General features: G+C 39.6%; 1 protein-coding gene across 3 annotated transcripts in view; it reads right to left on the bottom strand.

The window, feature by feature from the left end:
- LOC108697224 (opioid-binding protein/cell adhesion molecule homolog) overlaps positions 1-22131 on the bottom strand; it is a 591521-nt gene that overhangs the window by 5698 nt on the left and 563692 nt on the right. For all 3 annotated transcript variants that reach the window (XM_041571289.1, XM_041571290.1, XM_041571291.1), the window contains 2 exons: positions 13908-14042; positions 10745-10865 (listed from right to left, as the gene is read on the bottom strand). In XM_041571289.1, coding sequence (XP_041427223.1) covers positions 10745-10865; positions 13908-14042 — 256 coding nt within the window. The remainder of the gene's footprint in view (positions 1-10744; positions 10866-13907; positions 14043-22131) is intronic.

The raw sequence follows: 22131 nt of genomic DNA, 5'->3' as shown, positions 1-22131 counted from the left end.
GACTGGGGGAAGAAGGGAACAGTCTGTGGAACTTACGGACCAGGGTAGGTGCATGGACATCCGAGTTTTTTACCCAGGAACACTCCTCTGGACCGAAACCCTTCCATTCGATTAAATATTGAAGAGTGCCCCTGGAAAAGCGGGAATCCAGAATCCTCTTGACCTCGAACTCTTGGTGACCATCAACCAGGACAGGAGCTGGGGGGAAGAAGAAGAGGAACAAGACATGGCAGGCTTAAGTAAAGAAACATGAAAGACATTAGGAATCCGCATCTCGGGAGGAAGTTGAAGACGGACCGCCACCGGATTGATAACTTCGATGATAGGATAAGGACCAATGAATTTAGGACCAAGCTTGGGAGTGGGAATCTTGAGGCGAATGTTGCGGGTGGAAAGAAAAACCTTGTCACCAGGAGCATAAGGTGGGGAAGGAACTCTCTTCTTATCGGCGAACCTCTTCTGAACCAAAGAACTCTTTTCCAAATTAGAGGAAGTAGCCTGCCAGATAGCCGACATGTGAGCAGCTTGGTCGTTGGCCGCAGGAACGTTGGTAAGGAGAAGATCCTGAGGGAAGGCCAACGGGTTCCGACCATATACACAGAAGAATGGAGATTTCAAAGAAGAGGAATGCAAAGCGTTATTATGAGCGAACTCAGCCCAGGGAAGAAGATCCGACCAATCATCCTGGCACAGGGACACGTGGCACCGAAGAAACTGCTCCAAAGCCTGGTTGACCCGTTCAGCGGCACCATTAGACTGAGGGTGATAAGCTGAGGAAAACTGAAGAGAAATATTAAGAACCTTGCACAGAGCTCTCCAGAACTTAGAGACAAATTGAGAACCTCGATCTGACACAATCTCGGCAGGGAAACCATGTAAACGAAAAATGTGTTTAATAAACAGTTCAGCGAGTTCAGGAGCAGAAGGCAATTTCGAAGAGGAGTGAAATGGGCCATCTTGCTAAATCTATCGATCACCACCCAGATGACAGTGTGGCCGGAGGATAAGGGCAGGTCGACAATGAAATCCATCGCCAAATGAGTCCAAGGGCGAGATGGGATGGGTAATGGCAAGAGAAGACCCTTGGGGGAGGAATGCCCAGATTTAGAGACAGCACAGGTGGCACAGGAAGAAACAAAGTCTCTGACGTCCTTTCTCATGGATGGCCACCACACCAGGCGTGAAAGTAGTTCAGTGGTTTTTTCAATTCCCGGATGACCGGCTTGCTTAGAGGTGTGGACTTGGGACAAAATGGACTGACGACAATCTGGAGGAACAAAAGCAACCCCCAAGGGGGCATTTCCAGGAGCCGAGGTCTGGGCAGAGAGGAGTTGCGAAGCCAAGGACGGAAATAAGGCAGCGATAATCTTGGAAGAAGGCACAATGGGTTCAGGAACCTCGGAACTAGGCATTTCGGAAATGAAACTTCTGGACAGGGCATCAGCCTTTCTGTTTCTAGAGCCAGGACGAAAGGTGATGATGAAATTGAAACGGGAAAAGAATAAAGACCATCTGGCTTGTCGTGGATTGAGACGTTTGAGGGACTGGATGAATTCGAGGTTTTTGTGGTCAGTAAAGATGGTTACAGGAACAGAAGACCCTTCCAGTAGATGCCTCCACTCCTCCAGGGCCAACTTGACAGCAAGTAGTTCACGATTCCCAACATCGTAGTTTAGCTCAGAAGAAGAGAATTTCTTGGAAAAGAAAGCACAGGGATGTAATTTACCGTCGGAAGAGGACCTTTGAGACAAAACTGCTCCCGCTCCCACATCAGAGGCATCGACTTCGAGGAAGAAGGGTAGAAGAGGTTCCGGGTGCCTGAGAATTGGTGCAGATGAAAAGGCTTCTTTAAGGGATTCAAAAGCTTCCAGAGCCTGAGGGGGCCAGTGTTGAGGTCTACCCCCTTTACGGATTAGAGCAAGAATTGGAGAAATCTTGGAAGAAAAACCTTTAATGAACTGTCTATAATAATTGGCGAAGCCAATAAACCTCTGAATGGCTTTGACACAGGTGGGAAGAGGCCAATCAATAATTGCCGAGACTTTGGCGGGATCCATCTTGAAACCCTGCTGGGAGATGATATAACCAAGGAAGGGAATGGTAGGCACTTCGAAAGAGCATTTCTCCAATTTGGCGAACAGATTATTCCTCCTAAGACGAAGAAGAACTTCTTTGACTTGAGAACGGTGTTCCTGGAGATTTTTGGAAAATATAAGGATGTCATCCAAGTAAACGACCACACTTTGCCCCAATAAGTCCCTGAAAATGTCATTTACAAACTCTTGGAAGACCGCAGGGGCATTACAGAGACCGAATGGCATTACTAGGTACTCGTAATGCCCGTGACGAGTATTAAAAGCGGTCTTCCACTCATCCCCCTCACGGATCCGAATGAGGTTGTAGGCGCCCCGAAGATCTAACTTGGTGAAGAGACTGGCGCCCCTCAACTGGTCAAAAAGTTCAGAAATTAACGGGAGGGGATAGCGGTTTTTAATGGTAATTTTATTAAGCCCCCGGTAATCAATGCAAGGTCGCAGACTTCCATCTTTCTTTTCAACGAAGAAAAACCCTGCTCCCGCAGGGGAAGAAGAAGGGCGGATAAAACCTCTTTGAAGATTTTCCTGAATATAGGTCTTCATGGCGGCAGTCTCAGAGGGAGAAAGTGGATAGGTGCGACCACGAGGAGGCATGGAACCAGGAAGAAGCTCGACTGGGCAGTCGTAAGGACGGTGAGGAGGGAGAGTCTCAGCAGAGCCTTTGTTGAAGACATCGGAGAAGGTCTGATAAACGGGAGGAAGAGAAGGATTCGAAGACACAGAAGAAACTTTGACAAGGGGCGCAGCAGGCAAACAATTCTGCTGGCAATAAGGACTCCAATGGGAGACTTGTGAGGAGGTCCAATCAATGACTGGGTTATGGGTACACAACCATGGAAGCCCCAGAACTATTGGAGTGGAAGGGCAGTCAATAATAAGAAAGGACAGTCTCTCCAAGTGCATAGTGCCCACCTTAAGCGAAAGTTCTTGTGTAGACAAGGAAATGATTGCAGAAGACAGAGGACGGTCATCGATGGCAAGGACTCGAAGAGGATTCGCCATGGGCTGAAGAGGAATAGCGTGATTAGCAGCGAAGACCTTGTCCATAAAGTTTCCAGCGGCCCCAGAGTCAAGGAAGGCTTGCAGGGAGACTTTCCGGGGGCCCCATTGGATTTGCACAGGAAGAAGAAATCGATGGGCAGAAGACTGTGGAGAGGGGACAATTCCTCCCAGAAAAGTTTCCCCAACCTTGGGTCTGGCGTTTCCAGGCTTAATGGGGCATTCCAGAGCGAAGTGAGCCTTGCCCCCACAATATAAACAAAGTCCAGTAGCCTTTCTACGAAGTTTCTCCTGATCAGACAGATGAGAGCGACCAATCTGTACTTGCTTCTTGGCGGGCAGAGGAGGAGAAACAGAAGAAGTAGAAGTAGACTGGGGAGGTAGTATGGGTCTCTGGAAGCGAGGAGCTAAAGCTGGTTGAGACCACTGCGATTTCCAGACCCGCTCACAGTCAGCAAGATGTTCCCTCTGCCGGGTATCGACTCTTACAGCCAAGGAAACCAAATCTTCCCAAGAAGAAGGGATCTCGCGGGACACTAGGTCATTCTTGATACGCATTGCCAGGCCGTTGTAGAAGGCAGCGTGATAACTGTCGTTGTTCCAGGATGTTTCTGCCAGCAAGGTACGAAACTCTATGGCGTATTCCGGCACAGAGCGAGTACCCTGCTGTAACTGGAACAACCGAGCAGAAGCCGAGGCAGACCGACCTGGCGTGTCAAACACAGTGCGGAGATCCCGGATGAAGGCTTTTGCATCGTCAATGGCTGGATCTTGCTTTTCCCAGAGTGGTGATGCCCATTCCAGAGCCTTCCCTTGTAACCGGGAGATGATGAAGCCCACCTTAGCACGCTCTGAGACATACTGGCCGGGAAGCAGAGCAAATTGGATTTCACACTGGATGATGAATCCGCGACATGCTTCCGGATCGCCGAAATACAGAGGGGGTGCAATTATGCGGGGCTCAGGGACACATACCGGTGTAGCAGGTCTTGGAACAGGGGCGTGGGCCGCTGACGGGAATGCGGACAGCTTCTCCTGAATCGCCAGAAGGACTTGGCTGAACTGAGATTGCTGGTTCTCGTAAGAGAGAAGACGAGAAGACAATCCTCGGACAGCTTGGTAGACATCGGGCGTAACTTGCGTCTCCTCCGCAGGGTCCATGGCCCGATTATACTGTAACGGGCCCGAAGGCACAGTAATAGTAAGGACCAAAGAGGAGACCAGACCAGGTTCGCAGTACAGAAAGGTTTATCCAGAAGAATCGTCAAATACAAGCAAAAGGGTCAGTTCAGGCGGCAATCAGCAAAGTCCAGGAAACAGGCAATAAACGGTACACAGGAAAATATAGCAGAATGATAACACCCAGGAACACAGTAAAGGAACCTATAATCGGGCAATGAAGAAAAGGGGAATGGGGTTAAAATAGTCCTGGGCTTGGCGCCAAAAACTGACGCACTGGCGTCAGACGCAGACGCCAGCGTCCCCACGCTGACGTCCTGACGCCGGCGCCCGATTCTGACGCCGGCGTCCGTTCCGTCGCCGGCGACCAATCCCTGGGCGACTCGATCTTGACGTTGATGGCCTGCGACCAGCAGGGACCACATGGTGGAGCAGGGGGACGCCATCTTGGTCGCCATCTTGGACGCCATGCAGGTAAGAACCTTCGGATTCCATTACAAACAGATCTCCAAGGTGACTTGTAATATCCTTATTTTGTAAATAATACATGGAAATTGATTACGAGAAGTAACTTTACATTGGGATTTATATATACCATATATATATTTGTATTATATACAAATTGAAGTGCTACAGAATTTTTTTTTATCTATTTAGAAAAGACACACAACATTGAATTAGGATGTTCTGTTCCAAAAAATCCATTTGTGTTTTGCACTCACTTAGATCTCACAACAGAAAAACAGTAAAAAAAACAATTCTAGACCTTGAAATACACCTCCTGAAATATGAGAAATATTTTCAGCAATACAGTGTTATACAGTAGTATACAGTACAGTGAGTTTTGTCTCGTCGATTAAATCTGAAAAATAAAATACCATATTGGTCTACTCATCACATGTATTGTCTAAAAATCTTAACTAGTTGTTTAGGTATTTCATCACAAGGCGTTGACAACATAGTATTCCTGCTGTACTCACACTTATGCCACTTTATGTGTGTCAAGGCAATAGTTACAATTTGGTAGATTTTCCTCTGTGTTTAGGCATCAATTAAAATTGCTTGATCTAACATAGGAATTGAAAGGAGCACAGAAATGGGTGTTCAATAAGAAAAAGTAGATTAAAAGAATAAGAGAAAGTAGTTTATGAGATAGAATAAAATAAAACCTGGTTGCCCTTAGCAACTGATTTTCAAACTTGATATATATCCTTAAAAATATTCGAAGCACTCACAAGCATAGTTGCAAATAGATTTATTCAGTCTTCACATATTCCCCCTCATGATATGACTATATATATATTTATACATATACAAACATATATAACTTTGCATATACCACATGCAACTGCACAATAAAGGAAACTTTTTTGTTGTCCTTTTCTATAATTACCGATCGCATTGGCCAATATTACAACCTAGACAAAAGTGTTATCTATTCATAAGCGATCTAATTACAGTACTGCAATTTGGGTAACTTCATTAACATGTATCACTGTAATGAAATAAGATGAACCTCAATTAATCATACAAGTATTCCATTAAATTCAAGACAGTTAATAAAGCAGGTATATTTATCAAATTTTAGGCTATGTGCTCCTTCCAGTGGGTCAGAGAGTACTTTAGCAATTGCATTGTTAATGGACTCAAAGAACAGACCTGGAAGCATACTCATTAAAATAATTTGCAGAATATGGAATGTGGGTTTCATAATTCCTTGCAGACTTAAAGCAGGCAATGGAATACTAACAAAGAGAGAACAAAAAGTTACTGTTGAAAGTTATTGGATGCATTGTATTACACAGCACGAACAGAAAGCAAGCACTCATGAAATGCATTTGACTATTTAAAGAATGATATGTGTCTAACTTTTTCATCTGCTGCTGCATAGGCAATGCCTATAAATAAGTATAAAATGTGTGCAGGATGCACTTCTGCACTGGGTCTGGTTGCAGTCCAAGGTGCAGAGCACAGCGTTGGTTAGTGCATACTAACCCTGTCCTTAACCCCTGTCTTTTTGGACTTCTGCATATTTTCACCTAGCAACATTACAGTCTACCTGATAAATTACATTCAAGTGCATCTATCAATGCAGGGAAGTCCTGAATGTTGCAGTAATGCTGCAAAGGATACATGTAAAATCATCAAACTGGGGGGTACACTGAACTAATGCATCAGAGGCCCCCCACAACTTCCAACCGCAATCAGGTAGATGTCTGGGTTGGTGGGGGCCATAAAAGCCTGGTGTCCCTCTGGCCCGGTACAACCCTGTGTGCAGTTGTTCTGGAATTATGGGGAAAATGCTGCATTGTGAGGACAAAAACATGGTGAATTGTGTCTGTAATTGTACTTTGCGTACTGCACTTGTCATTGTAAATGGCTCCTTATAACATTATACACTGTAATGGCTGGCAGCCAAATTAAGGAAGATACAGTATACTAGGCCTTTCCTAAGTCAATGATAAGTCACAACGATAAGCACAATCAATACTGTGAAGTATGAACATGCCAAAAGGAATCTCAAATGCAAGACTGTAAATGAATAAGTACGAGTGTTTGACAAATTAACTTGGAAAATAAAACTCAGAAAATCAAAAATAAACTTAATTATTCTATTTATGTAATGTCTAGGGCTGCTTTGTTTATTTTTGGATCACAGACATATTCTGCAGTACTAAGCCTAACTGAATTTTGGCAGGCAAAATTTCATTTGTGCTATAGAAAAAAACAAAGTTTAAAAAAACATATATAGAGCTAAACTACTGGTGTGTTTTTATGGGCTTAACCAAAAAAGCTAAGAAAGAACAAATAAATAGATTAAATTTGTCACTCTATAATGCACAGACTGCTAGAATTGTGAAAGCTTTTTAATTTAACATCTTATTGGACATCATCATTCTGATTCTATGCATTGCAAGATCAAAGAATAGAAAGCCAGCAACTGAGAAGAAAGGATAACCTCAGACTTATGTACATAAATTACCATACAATTGTTCCCTGGTGATATTATTGATTTCAATGATATGTGTCCTATTCCATAGCTGCCACACACAGGTTTAGGGCGCTGTAATATATAATGGCTAGCCATGTAGCTCCCAGAAATGAAAAGTGGTATCTGTTATAATAAGGTTATAATATATGAAAAAGTTTTTTTAACTTAACCTGTGTAGTGAGTTCCACTTCCAAGTCTCTCTATTCTGCATCCTTAATGGTGACACTATCACAAAACTTCTCCTCTCTTCTCCATCAACAACTTGTTGATGTACATATATTCAATTCAATTCCTCACTTACTTCTGGTATTTTCCCCGTTATTCAAACAGGTCTAGAGTATGTCAAGCCTATTCTTAAAAAAAGCTACACTGGACCCATCCTGTTAAACTACCACCCTGTCTCTCTTCTAACACTAGTCTCTAAACTTCTGGAACATCTTGTCTTTTCCCATATTACTAACTTTCTCTGTACCAATAATCTGCTTGACCCTATGCAGTATGGCTTTCGACCGGCACACTCCACTGAGATTACCTTATCCTCCTGAATTTATCTTCTGCTTTTGATACTGTTGACCATTATGTGCTAATGCAAATTCTCCATTTAATTGGTATACAGGATAGAGCTGCATCCTGGTTTTCTTTCTACCTTTCAGACCGCTCCTTCTCTGTTACTTTTGCTAACCCCGTTCATTTTAGTGTGGAGGTGCCTCCGGGTTCTGTACTTGGTCCTCTGCTATTCTTCTTGTACACTATCTCCATTTGGCCTTAAATATCACATGTATGCTGATGACATACAAATATATTTAGACACCCCTACACTAACCACTGATGTTCAGACCCAGATCGCAGACTGCCCAGTAGCTATCACCTCCTGGATGAACCAACACCACCTAAAGTTCAACTTGGCCAAAACTCATGGTCTTTCCAACCAAGCCAAGCCGATCTCTTCATTTCACCATTTCTAATGAGTGCATGCCCATTAACCCTGTTAACTCAGCATGCTGCTTGGGGGTCATCTTTGACCAGTCTCTCTCCTTCTCTAACCATATTAATACCATTGCCAAAAACCTGTCGTCAAAAAACACTAATCCATGCCTTTATCCTTTTCCATTAAGACTATTGCAATCTCCTACTAACTGATCTTCCTGACTTCCATCTCTCTCCCATGATTTATGAAATATCGAACTGGGAAATCCTAAAGAATACCCCAGTAAGTTTGATAGTTTACCTGTTTGAAAACTGAGTGACATCTTCATGACATGTCATGTCAGTAAACTTTCAGTTTACGGGTTAAAGAGTCAAGACATTCAGATCTGTGATAGTGTGATAGAACTTAACACAATTCACAAACTATTACCCATTTGATAACTGACTAGGACAATTATGTTCTAGCTGGAATAGTTATGCTAGTGCAAAAACGAAATGGTTCATTGTGAAACCCCACTGCCCCACTGTTATGGGGTGCCATTTGTCCTAAATACCTTCTGTATACAAAACTATCTGTAATACACAGAATTAATGTCTCTCATGGTATTTAAGTATTTGTGACCATACACAGATTTACCAATATTTATTGAAACTGTATATGAATTAGGGCCTCATGGGGCCCTATACCTCTTGGGCCCCCTGCAACTGCAGGGTTACTTCCTCTGTAGTTACCCCCCTGCTTCTGGTACATTTATTACAACCTGGCAGGTAGGTGTGGTCTGTCCCATTGTTGCTCTCAGCTTAGACAGGAAAAGGAAAACAAGAACAGGAATGAATCATAAGACAATTGCAAAACAGCAGGAATGCCCTTAAAAGGGCCACACAAGCAGATACTACAATAATAATAGCCATATCACCGAAAATGATCATATTTATGGTTTGCATACTTTTTTTTCTCTACAATCATTGTATTGTTATTGTATCTTTCTCTACAATCATTATATTTCTCAGCCCTTTGTAAAAAACTTCCAATTATGAACCTGTAGTGTTTAACAGCAGCCCTTTTAGGAAATGTTTGTTCATGTTTATTACTCTGCAGCAGATGGGACATTAGAGGGCGCCCCTCTATAGCAGGCCAGATACTATATCTTAGGGAAGATGCTGCCATGTGGAGCAAAGTGTAAGGAATCCTTACCCTGCCTCGACCCGGCCAGTCCGACCACGAGTCTGTCTTACGTTCTTGCACCACGACCTTCGGCCTAACTGACTTTAACAACTGTCGTGCCCCTTTGCTTGCCAGAACTCCTCGCCTTGCTCCTCTCGAAAAGTCCAGGTGGCATCTGAGTACGCTGAGGGCTCCACCCGAAGCCAAAGGCGGTCACACTACTGGTGAAGCCGAGCCAAGACCAGGGAGCTTGGCACTAGTTCTGGTTTAGGGTGCCGACCGTGACACAGAGCTGGCAACTCTCATCTTGTTTGTTATATGGCAATAAGCTTTGTTCTTATTGGTTCAGGAATGTGACTGACAGTATTGTTTCACAGAATGGTTATTTTATCTGTTTTGTGAAACTAAGCTTTCATTTTGTGGAAAGAATGAATCCTGTACTATAAAATCTTGCTTTCTGTCACAAATATCTATTTTGTCATTCAAATCTAGCTTGACATGCACTAGTTAGTTACACTATTATATATTATGTCTACGTTTTTTTTACATAATACATTATGTAAGTAACTTTGCACTTAATTGCGTCCGTTACAAGGAGGTTATGCATTTGTGAGACAGATTGCTTGTTAAAATGTACAGATTGGAGTTTTTCATATAATGACATCCTTTTGTGCACTAACCAGATTTTGTTCTCATTCTTTAAAAGAAATAAGTCTTTTGTATATTTTTTTATCTGTTTATGGTCACAAATACTTATATACAATGAGAGAAATGAATTCTGTGTACTATGGATAGTTTTGTATACAGAATGTATTTGTGACAAACGGCACCCCATACAATGTTTAAGAAACCCCAAAAAAGAGTATCAAATACTAAACAGAAGAAGCAGCAGTTGGAGTTTAAACTGTGGGGCCTATATTCAATCTCCTATAATATTTGCCTGTGTACCCTGAAGTTCACTTTTGTGAGAATTTCTTAGCTAGCCCTGCACTACGATTAGCTGCTCATAAATAAATGGTGCTAATGCTGTAAGTTAGCTGTCAGAGACCCCACAGAATTTTTTATGGAAACCACAATATACATTACTGTTCCTTTAAAGAGGGAGGTCAAACAAAAACAGTTTTATCATTGAAAATCTGATGAATGACACAAAGAGCACAACTATAACAGTTTTTACTGAAAAAATGTTGTGATGAATTTTATAGGAGAATTAAAGGAACAGTAACGAAAGTGTTTTAAGGATTAATACATATATAGTGAAGCGTAACAGTACATTATATTTTATTTACTTGAAAACACTTTAATTTTTTGTCATTACTGTTCCTTTAAAAGAACCACTGTACTCTGCATTTCTCTGGAATAAAGTTTAGATTTAGGGGATATTACCTGGCATCTTCTTTATACCACTGGAACTCTGCTAGTGGGACAGCTAAAGCCGAACAACGCAGAGTGCCTTTTTGTCCCAGTGAAGCTCCTGTATTTCTGGTATTGGAAATATATGGTGGATCTGGAACATAGATGTGAACAATTGATCTGAAAAGGAATTTATTTATTTTTTTCTGAGAAAGGTTAAGTAAGCAAAAAGGCAGTATCAGCAGATACAGTGATGTTGCTTGTAATCATCTACCTGGGCTAAAGTGACAAGTGGGAGCATGTAATAAAATAGTTGCAAATACGGTATTTTTGCATAATAAGGGCCATCTTTGCCCCACCCCACCAGTGTAATAATAAATTTCTAAATTTAAGGCATATGCTTTCAGCTCCTTTCATGAAGAGCTGATTATAAGCTGACTTTACTTGACAGGTAGATCAGCTGGATAAGCACAATTCCACCTTCACCAAGCCAGTTTGTAGAATATGCAATCACTTGTGTAATGTGTTTTACATTTACTTGTTGAAGTCACTGTTAAGTTCTTCTGTCAAAAATCCCTCTCTTTCATTTTAACCCTGTTTGATAACCCTTTGCAGTTGTTTTATGGATCATGGCAAGAACTAAAATTACTAATTAATAAGTAATGGTAGAAGCAAGTATAAAAAAGGATATACATTTTGTTCAGTGCAATTTACAGAAAATAAAACAATGACGAGCAAATGAGTTTCTCCAGAAGCACAAATAAGCATTTTTTATTTAATTACAGAGAATTTGGGCAGGATGCCCAATACATTTGCAGACACAAAGGGGCAGATTTATCAAAATGTGTGATTAAAGTTTACCATAGAAAATCTTACCCACTTTCTAATCATCCCTATGGAATTTTTAGAATCGTATTTATCAAATGGTGAACTCTAAGGTTCCCCCACTGATAAATATAATTTCCCTTGGGATTGAATAGGAAGTAGGTAAATTTTTCTGTGGAGAGTTCTAATCTGGTAAATCTAAAGCCTAAAGGATGACTATATGACCATATACACAGATCACTATATTTAACCATATGAGTCAATATAAATATTGTAATCAACTTAAATGATTAACTTTTAACTGAGTAATGAGTAATAGATAATATCCACTATAAATCAACAAAATTTAGCACCAAATACTTGCACATTAGGGGTGGTTCACCTTTGAGGTAACTTTTAGTTACCTCAAAGGAGACATTTTGCAATTGGTTTTCAATTTTTATTATTTGTGATTTTTGATTTATTTAACTTTGTATTCAGCAGCTTTCCAATTTGGAATTTCAGAAATATGGTTGCTAGGGTCCAAATGACCCTAGCAACCATTCATTGATTTGAATAAGACACTGGAATATGAATAGGAGAGGGCCTGAATAGAAAGATGAATAATAAGAAAATAGTGATAACAACAAATGTGTCGCCTTACAAAGCATTTGTCTTAGATGGGGTCAATGACCCCCATTCGAAAGCTGGAAAGATTCAGAAGAAAAAGACAAACAATTGAAACTGTAAAAAAATAAATAATGAAGACCAATTGAAAAGTTGCTTAGAGTTGCTTAGAACAGTTAAAAGAAGTCATTGAAGGAACCATTGCCAGTGCCCAAGGGCTTGCCGTGATCAGCTGATCGTGTGAAGCTAAGTTGATAATGTACAAGTATTATGTTCTTTAGTGGGTCTTGGCAACTTGAGGGCTGTTTTCCATTAGAATATGGCGAGCATTCTCGCCACACCCCGACATGCTTATATAGATCTGACACATTCTGTGGACTATCTTGGAGATAAGAGTAGGTAGCCACCATACATAATTAAACATCATACATAATTAAAGTATGTGGCGTTAAATAAACATAAAGCTAAGGGTTATGTAATCAAAGGAACTAAGCTTGCCCAGGAGCAGTAACCTATAGCAACCAATAAGAAAGGCAGCATTTTGTGGTCATCTGTTTAAAAGCAAATACTGTACCTTATTGGTTTCAATGGGTTACTGCTCCTGGGCAAGCTTAGTTCCTTTTATTACATATGGGGCAAGTGTTTAAACAATTGCACCATAATTAAGTTTGCATATGTTTATGCTTCAACATTACTAATCTAATGAATCTTGTCCAGACTTCATAGTGCACCATAATAAAGCTTGCATATGGTTCCACATTACTAATCTAATGAATCTTGTCCAGACTTCATATTATTGTGTGTGTTTGCTATAGTATTTAAATATATGCAGTCACACAGACCTAGAAAGAGTGGATGTAGTACCCTATTCAGGTTATTAATTACCTTAATGGCCAATAGATTCTGCTGTAAGATGTGCACAAAACATAGAACATTTATTTCCTCAAAGTGAAAAAACATATACTGTATTTATTACTGCACAAACTGAAGGAGAGCTATCATTTATTGTTAATGTATTAATTTTTCAGCACTGTAGTAAGTTATTACCTATGAATTTATGGTGGATATAATATGTTACACACGCAGTGTGCATTTATTATATGTAAGGAATTTAGATGATACACTTAACTAACTTATTTACTTATTTAGTTGTTGTACATTATTAAGGACACTCCAGACACACATTATTGGCTAACTAACTATATTAGATTTTTTTTTTTATTTTGCACAGCCTATCTTTTTACCCAGTTTTTATTCTTATTCTGAACAATTCATTTAATAGTTCAAGATCCTAGAACTGCCTGCAATGCACAATGACTAATGGGAGTACCAATAAGTAAACCATCATTGGGTAGATAATAGCAGGAGGCTAGTTATAATATTTAAGAGGAAGGTTTTAGGCATCAGTATTTTTGAATAACTGGCTACGTAGGAGCAGTTGCTGTGCCTTGAACAAAGGTACTAGGAGTAGGTTAGCAGTTCCCATGAATTCTAGCAAAGTTGTGCCTGATTTGTCCATTTCTTGGAATGAATTAGGAGAACATACTTTAAATGCACTATTATAGCCAACAGTTCCCTGTACACGTATATAAAACATCTCTCTATTTGGTGTGATCAAGCAAATAAAAACAAATAAAATACTTTATTAATATATCCTGAGCTTTTATTAGTTTGTACTTGTATCGCCTAAGTCCTGCTCCCTAGAAGTTGAATAGCAGTTTAATGTAGTTATGAAGATCAGAATGAAAATGATTTGGACACTCACAGTTTACCGTGACTCTAACTCTTCTGATATCAGGAGCTGAAACATCATTGGCTGCGCTGCATTCATACTGTCCAGACTGATCTCTGGTGATTCCTGTGATTTCCAAGTATTCATCATCACTTACAAACCGGTGTGCTAAAAAATAAAGCGTTTGCATTACGTATTGCTTGATTTTTAAAGCTATTTAGAAAATTAGCAGTTTGTTATTAATTTGGTGTCTTTGTTTCCTGTAACACTTTACAGAATAGGGTGTTACAAACATAAGAGTTTACATACAACAGTGACATTGTGGCAAATAAGATATGTATTTTAGTTTTAAAAGACAGTAAGGGAGTCCTTTTTGCATGAGATTGCAATTTAAAACAAAAGGGAGAGAATAATAAAGGATGCATGGCTTTTGTGGTGGGAAAGATTATTTCGGTCTCTATATTAGAAATGTGTTTAGTGGAAAGGGATTCACTAGTAATTAGTATATCTAGGAGCAAAGTATGGGTGTCATTAGAGGTAGACATTATGTCGAGGGCTTAGATTGTAAGCTAGAGTGAAGGTTTTTCAATCAAAATTTGAATTCCTGGAGGCTCTGGGACTCTTTAATGGGATAGGATTTAAATTTAAGGAAAAATATCTTAGGCAGGAGAAAGACTTCTACAAAACATGGCCTGTGAGATATCACATTTACACTGCATATTCTGATGTTGTACAATACTATTTTTGGTGTGTATGAATGAGAACTGTCAACCACAGACATTGGTAAAAGATCCAATCAAATAATTCTCAATGGTGGTGTGAGGACTCATCCTGGTGGTCTAGCGTGGCTGTGGGAATGCCCGCTGCGCTTTCGCTGGGGATGCCCGCCGCATTCATCTGCTCCTCTTCCTTGCCAGTTTCTATATTGCGCATGAGGCGTACACTTCCTGGTTTTGGTGCGCCGCAAGCATCATGATGTCATTGTAAGGGCGCGAAATTCGAATATTTAAAAGGGCTCTGACAAGTTAGCACCTGGGTGTGATTCTACTACTGTATGATTCCTGTTTTGACCCTTGCCTGCCTGACCATTCTGAACTCTGATTACCTTGACCCTTGCCTGCCTGGCTATTCTGATTCAACCGGTATTGACCCTTGCCTGCCTGACTAAACTTGAACGATGCCTGAACTGACCCGGCTTATCTGACCTCACTTGAACTCTGCTTGAACCAACCACTGCCTGTCTGACCTTGCTTGAACTCTGTCCGACTACGCTTCATCTTTTCTAAGAACTGTGCCTACCGTCCAAAGACTTTATAACGACTGTGCCCCTTTGCTCGTCCAGAACTTTTGATTGGCTCCTCTCTTATTAAGCCCTGGCGGCATCCGATTAGTGGAGGGCTCCTCCCAAAGTGAAAGGTGGATGCTACAGGTGGTAGCAGAGCCGAGACCAGGGAGCCTACCAACTGTTCTGGATTTAGGGAGCCGTTCATGTGGCAGTGTTCATGATGGATTAAAGTAGGGTCAGTTTAGACAGGAGAAGCCCAAAGTAGTCTAAACTATATATGATGAGGGCATGGATGAGAATTTTGGTAGTCCTAGCATGAGGAAGGGTTGAAATGTGAGCGATATTCCTTAAAGGGAATGTCAACCCCAAAAAAAATTTTTTGCATAACAAATGAAGATGCAATGATTAATATACAAAAGTATATGTTTTTTAAGTTATTTGTATATGTATTGCTATTGAAAGCAGTGTTTGCTTGTTCCTTTATATCCTCTGCTCTGATGACTTTTGAAACAATGTAAGACAAAGCAGCTGATTAACAGGGAGCGAAATGACTAACGCAAGGGGAAAATTCGCCAGCATCACGTCCTTTCCATACTTCGCCGATTTACTAACGGTCGCCGGCGTAACTTCGCTAGAGAAGGAGATAGACTCTAGCGGTACTTCGCTCCCTAATGCCTGTCGATTTTGCCCTCTGGCCAATGGACATAACTACGCAAATTCACTAAGATGTGGATTTTGCTGAACGTTACCTCTTGCGCCAGACTTGCCTTTGCCACCTCAGACCAGGCGAAGTGCAATAGAGTAGATAGGAAAACGCTAGTGTCTTTTCCTTTTTCAGGGTGATAGGCTGAAAAATAGCATAAAATTTTTTGGGGTAACTGGCTTCCCCCCTACATTTCCTAACATATGGCACATAAACTATACACTGGGCTCATGTGTAGGGCAATATAACAACTTTATTTTATTTTATAAAGGTTTCCTGGGCTTGTGTAGTGAGATTTATTTGCTGCAACATATACGTCCATTGAACTTTAACTTCCTCCCATATGCAAATTATGCAACTCTAGCGCAACTTTGCTTCCCTTGGCGCAGTAATGCTGAAAAAACTTCGCCGGCATTTGGCGCCCTGGACATAACTTTGGATTTTAGTGAATTAGTGTTGTCCTGGCGAATCAACGCCTGGAGAAGTGTTGCGCTGTGAGCGAAGCCGTCGATGGCAAATTTTAGGAGGTTAGTGAATTTGCCCCCCAGACTTTGCAACATTGTTTAAAAAGTAACAACCAGAATTTAAGAAAATGCTAATTTCTATAGCAATTAACTTTACAAATAACTACTGAAAAAATGTGTAATAAAGAAAGTTGCTTGGAATTATGTTTTCTTTTATTAGGCGTTTTTTTTTTTTAGGGTTGACTTTGCCTTTAAGTAAAAGCTGTATGATTTCATGAGCATTTAAATGCAGAGAATGAATGAGAGGGCAGGATCTAATTGGACTCCTAGGCAGTGAACTTGTGAAACTGTAGTTTTCTGCACTGATATTGATGAAAGCTGGGAAGATGACCAGCTCAATTTTGTCCATGTTGATTTTTAGGCACCAGAGGACAACAAACCATGACATGAGCTAAAAGCAAAGGCAGATCTGGAAAAAGTGTGATTAGAGTATCATCTGAATTATATTGAAACCCAAATGATCTGATTAGCTGACCAAGTGGTGTAGAAGCAAAAATAGAAGTGATTTAAGAACAGAGCCTTGAGGTACCTACACTGAAGGACTGATTACAAAGATAAGGAGATCTAAAACAGTGCAGGTCCTTGAATTCCAAGTGAGAATAGAATATAGAGCAAGAGAGGATGATCAGCAGTGTCAAACGCTAGCAGAATTAAAAGAGAGTGATTGTCCTTTGGTTTAGCAGCAAAGTAGTAGTTTTAATGACTGGATGTTTGAAAGAGTGTGGAAACATGCCAGTTGAAAAAGAGATTAAACAGAAATGTGAGAGTTGGACTAAATAAAGGTGATGAGAAGGAATAGGATCAAGAGAACCGGTGGCAAAATGAAATTTAGACAGGAGAAGAGAAACAGTCTCTTCTGATATTGTGAAAAAGGATGTTAGAGAAGTAGCAGCTGAGGAAATGTATGCTTGTGTACCATTCCTTGTTTTCAGCCTCACTTCCTGCAGATCCTTGCAGGTCAGTGGGGACTGAGGCCTATTATCTAAACCTACACAAAGAGGTAAGATTAAGCAGCTAATAAACCATTAATTAGCCATTTTCACTTTATTTGATAGCAAGGCTGATAAAAGCTTAATAAATTATATTAGTTATGACATTAGTTTAACTGTCAATGATCAATGTGGAAGTGCTAAGCCACCAGTAATACAATTCTGAGCATATGGCAAATAAGAGCATCAAAGCAATCTTGCCATCCATGTACAATGCCACATAGTATATCATGATGTACACTTTGTGACAACCTTTAATCTTGTCTCTCCTTTTATGCTACACTACTAAAACAATTGTCAATGTTTACCAAGGTCAAATTAAGGTTCAGTTTAAAGAGTTGGAACTGCTATTAGGTCAATGTCATAGATTTTATTGAATTTCATATAAAACATATGAATGTCAGAATTCAAAGGGTGACATTCTCTATGATATTTTGAGGTCTTATTGTAGACTAAACACTACCTGCATTCATTTGCTTCCCAGGAATCCCAATAATGGAAGGCAATTAATACTGTGCTGTTATTAAACACCGTAGGTGAGAAAGTCTTTCTAGGTAAATGTGTTTGTGTGAGGCACATTCTGCATAAAATAGAAGATAAAGCAAAGCTGATGCTTGTGACTGCATTTTGTAATAGTCAATAAAAATATATGTTTTTGTTCTATTTACAATGAATAATTATATGATAATGAAGGCTGGGGAGTACAGAATTTCATACTATTCTAAACATTTATAGAATTTCTATTTTATTTGAACTGAGTGAATTGTTTGGGTTCTTTGGCAGAATTTCAGATTGCAGTAGAATGGTCGATAGTGAAGAGCAAAATTGTTTGCAAAGTTTCACAGCGAATAGACTCCCAAATACTCCAATGGGTGGAAAAAGTTGACACAAATAAAAATAATTTGTTACGCTGCTGAAGCCGATTGAAAGCATCATCTTGCTTATAAATACAGTGAACCAGTGTGGATGTACCACCAACTGTTAACATATTAATATAATACTTAGCTAAATGTTGAGGACAAAACCTGTAAATTGTAATTCAAAAATACCTGAATTTATCAAAATTCAAGCATGCAATGTTTTCTTTTGAGAAAAAAACCTTGTGAAATATCAAAAGGAAAAACAAACGCAAAAGTGACATGAAAAACGTTCTCAATGGGATTTGCCTCAAGTAGCATATTTTTTTTCAGTTTATTAAAACATTCAAGTTTTTTTGCCTCTGTGAATGTAATTTTTGTTTGTGTGGAAACTGGTAACATTTATAAATATACATTTAAGTGATCCAGCATGTTGAGCTACTACAATAACCTCTATATACACTTGTAATATTGCATAAACATGTTCTATATTTTTACAAAGTATTATCAGATGTAATACATTTCGAAAATTCAAGTTTGAAGAGCTATATTCGAGATCATGATTTTTTGCCCCTCAAAATACAAAATATATACAGATGAAGCCACTTTGATTTGTGAGTTAAATGCATCATGACTCAGGGGTAATTGAAGAAACTGTGTTATCTAAAGTCATCTTAACTCATTTAATGAATTTAACCTTTTCATTAGCATACCAAAGCTCCATTGTTCACAATGGTGAATGCTTTAATTAGATGGGATGTTGTGACGCAGTTTTCTGTGTTAATTGAGATAAATGGGATATCTGTGTTTAGTTATTCTGTGTCAAACAGACAAACCAAAGTGGCTGCATCTGTATACTGTAAATAAAATGAAGCAGGATTTAGTTATACAGTTACTGTAGCCCTTAGGATATACTGTATCACACATACTTTCAATACCGTATACTGAATTTCAGTCTGCTGCATCACTTTATTATAATATAGCTACACAATTCAGATTAGCCTTGTGCTCTAATTCAGTAGAGGTGTGGCTGAATGTGCCTGATATTTCAATTAAGGATGCTTTTTCTTTATGTATATATATATGCAATGTGTGTAATACTAAATACTATTTTAAAGAGGGGCTGTTTTACTTGAACTACTTTTAATCTAATAAATAAAACAGAACTTGCTTCCAGTCCTGGGGAGTATTTTATAATGCCTTCTCCACAGTAAACCAGGCAGAAAATAAAATGGTATTGGAAAAGCACGTATAACAAAGACTCAAATTTACTAATGCTCAGAAACAAACACATATGATTTTGCCCTCAATTTGCATATTCAATATGCTTTAAAAAATAAATATGTTCCCTTGTAGCCATATGAAACACACACAGTTAAATTCAATGTGTCCAAACTGGTATCTTTAGGCATAGTTTAAAGAAGTATAATATTTAGTTTTTTCTTCTGCCCTTTTTGTCTCTGTCTGTCTCCTCTTCCTATCTATTAGATGTTACATACAGTACTATTAGATTATGAAGTCATCAGGTCAGGGGCCTTTGGGTGTATAACCTAGCACTTAAATATGTGTTAATTTTCACTGGCTAATTTTTAATAACTATATTTCATACCTCCCAACAACTGAAAAATGTTCCTGGTTTGCTAAGAGGGCTCCATGGAACCCATGTATATGGGATAAGCCTAGTGATAATAATTAATATTAGGAGCAAAGATGATTTTAGCAATTAGAAACATTATTCCACAGATAAGGAGAGTCAGATCATATCTGCCCCTGTAACAAGGCACAGGATCCACTGCATGTATGGGAGGCTTAATAGACTGCAGCATCTGTTTGTGCATTTGTGGACTTGTTGGTCTGCCAGTGCCACAGTTGGATAGCTTGATCTGGGTTTCAAATATATAGATAAGCGTCCAAACAATTTTAAGTAAAATGACATGCAGTTGTGTGTTTGTTTTTAACCCTTTGTGCTTATTTTGTTCACTATACTCTTGACGGGCAAGCTCCCCCAAAGGAGAAAGTGGCGACTACTGATTACATCGGACCCCTTGGCAGAATGGCATAGCATCACTATTAGGATCAGTATGGGCAATTTCTTTATTGCCCAGCGTGCAACTACCGGAACGTGACATCATAGAGGGGCGTACAAGTAGGGCGAAAAAGATGTACGATGGCCTAGGAGGGCATGACATACCCCAGGCAGGTGGTATTACGCCTACTGTAATGGGGTAAGTTTCCACCCCACTCGAGTTAGGTGGTGATACTGGACTGAGCCTTGGTACATACCTATGACCGGGGGTGGGACTCCACAGATGGCCAATGGGAGTAAGCGATATGAGTGGTCAGCAGAATGGGCGCACAGCCAACACACGCATAGCCCCAGACTGAGACGGGGGAACTAAGCGTCGTTGTCACCATGGCAACAAGGGAGGAACTCCTCTGATGGTGCACACGGGTAGATGAGCTGCACGGTAAGGCAAGTAATAGTTTTATGGCCAATGAGTTTGATCCTTGGTGGTTCATAATTGCTTTGCCACTGCCAGCAAAGGGGCGATATTGAGCTGATAAACGCACTCTCTCCAAATGGGGGCAAGTGGATTGGGGACCTTTTCCACAGCCTTGTATCAGAGTCGTGTTCACTATTAGCATTATTTTAATGACACTGGCACGTAGCAAACACTGAAATAACACCCTATGTATGTAATATGTATTGACTTTGTTTTTGTGCACAGTAATTCGATATCACTTTTACAGATACTTATTTATGCACTCTTACATTATGGCACCCAGTGATAGTTCAGCAATTGTGCTGAGCTGTCTGGCACTTGTTGATGACATCATCCTTATGCTGTTTGAGGCCTAATTTACACTTTAAATGTGATTCACTGTTGTGTGTGTATTCACCCTCCTGAAGACGGCCTCAGTTGGAGTGCCGAAACGTTGAGCAAGAATAAACCTTCACTTAGCTTTTGAGACACGAAGTCCTTGGAGTGCGGTTTGTTTGTTTTCTGCTATACTAATGTGTTGACCGGCACCCAGGCATTTGAGGACAGTTTAGAGTGCACCAGTTGTATGGGATTTATATATATATATATATATATATATATATATATATATATATATATATATATATATATATATATATATATATATATATATATATATATATATATATATATATATATATATATATATGATGTAAATTAGCAAATAGACCTGTTTGACAAGGATCATTTGCACATGTGGATTAAACTGTACATCTGTGGGCTGCAGAAAGCAACAATCTGTTTTCCATTTTTCAATTTACATGCTGAATTTACTATTTTGTTAGGGTGGAAGGGAGTAACATTGTAATGATGGGAACTCTTAGCATTGCTGTTATTCCTGAATTAAAAGAAATGCAATGATATATGATATAAGCTTCTCAGAAGTACAGTGCATGGATATTTTATGGGCATTTTATTTTTAGTATAACATTAACATGCAACGTTGAAAATAATATATAAACTGACGTGTGCAATAAAAAAGGTTTATTATTTATATAAAAGAGAATTGGAAGAAAAAACAGTTCTGGGCTTGCAGATGGTATGTGAGATGCTTTAACAGTCACTGCTATTTATTGGAAACAATGGCAGCCAAAATGCACCAGTGTTACTGAATGAGAAACGACTACATTTTATGTAATTGCTAGAAATTATTGTGTCAGACCAGTTTTGTTCTTTTAATTGATCGTCCTAAGTGTTAAAAAAATGTGAAGGTAGCTCTCCTGCAATCATGTATTGAGCTGATATGATGCCTTTCCTGTTCTTGATTAACTCATCTGTAAGCTCAAGGCATTGTGGAATTTGAAGTCTTGGCTGTTAGAGAGCTGGCTACATTGCTCTGGCCCTTACCCTCTCATC

Source organism: Xenopus laevis, chromosome 7S, assembly GCF_017654675.1.
Source record: "Xenopus laevis strain J_2021 chromosome 7S, Xenopus_laevis_v10.1, whole genome shotgun sequence".
In the NCBI taxonomy this organism is placed as follows: Eukaryota; Metazoa; Chordata; class Amphibia; order Anura; family Pipidae; genus Xenopus; species Xenopus laevis.
Note: the sequence above shows the minus strand (reverse complement) of the source record. Positions and strands in the feature narration are given on the sequence as shown.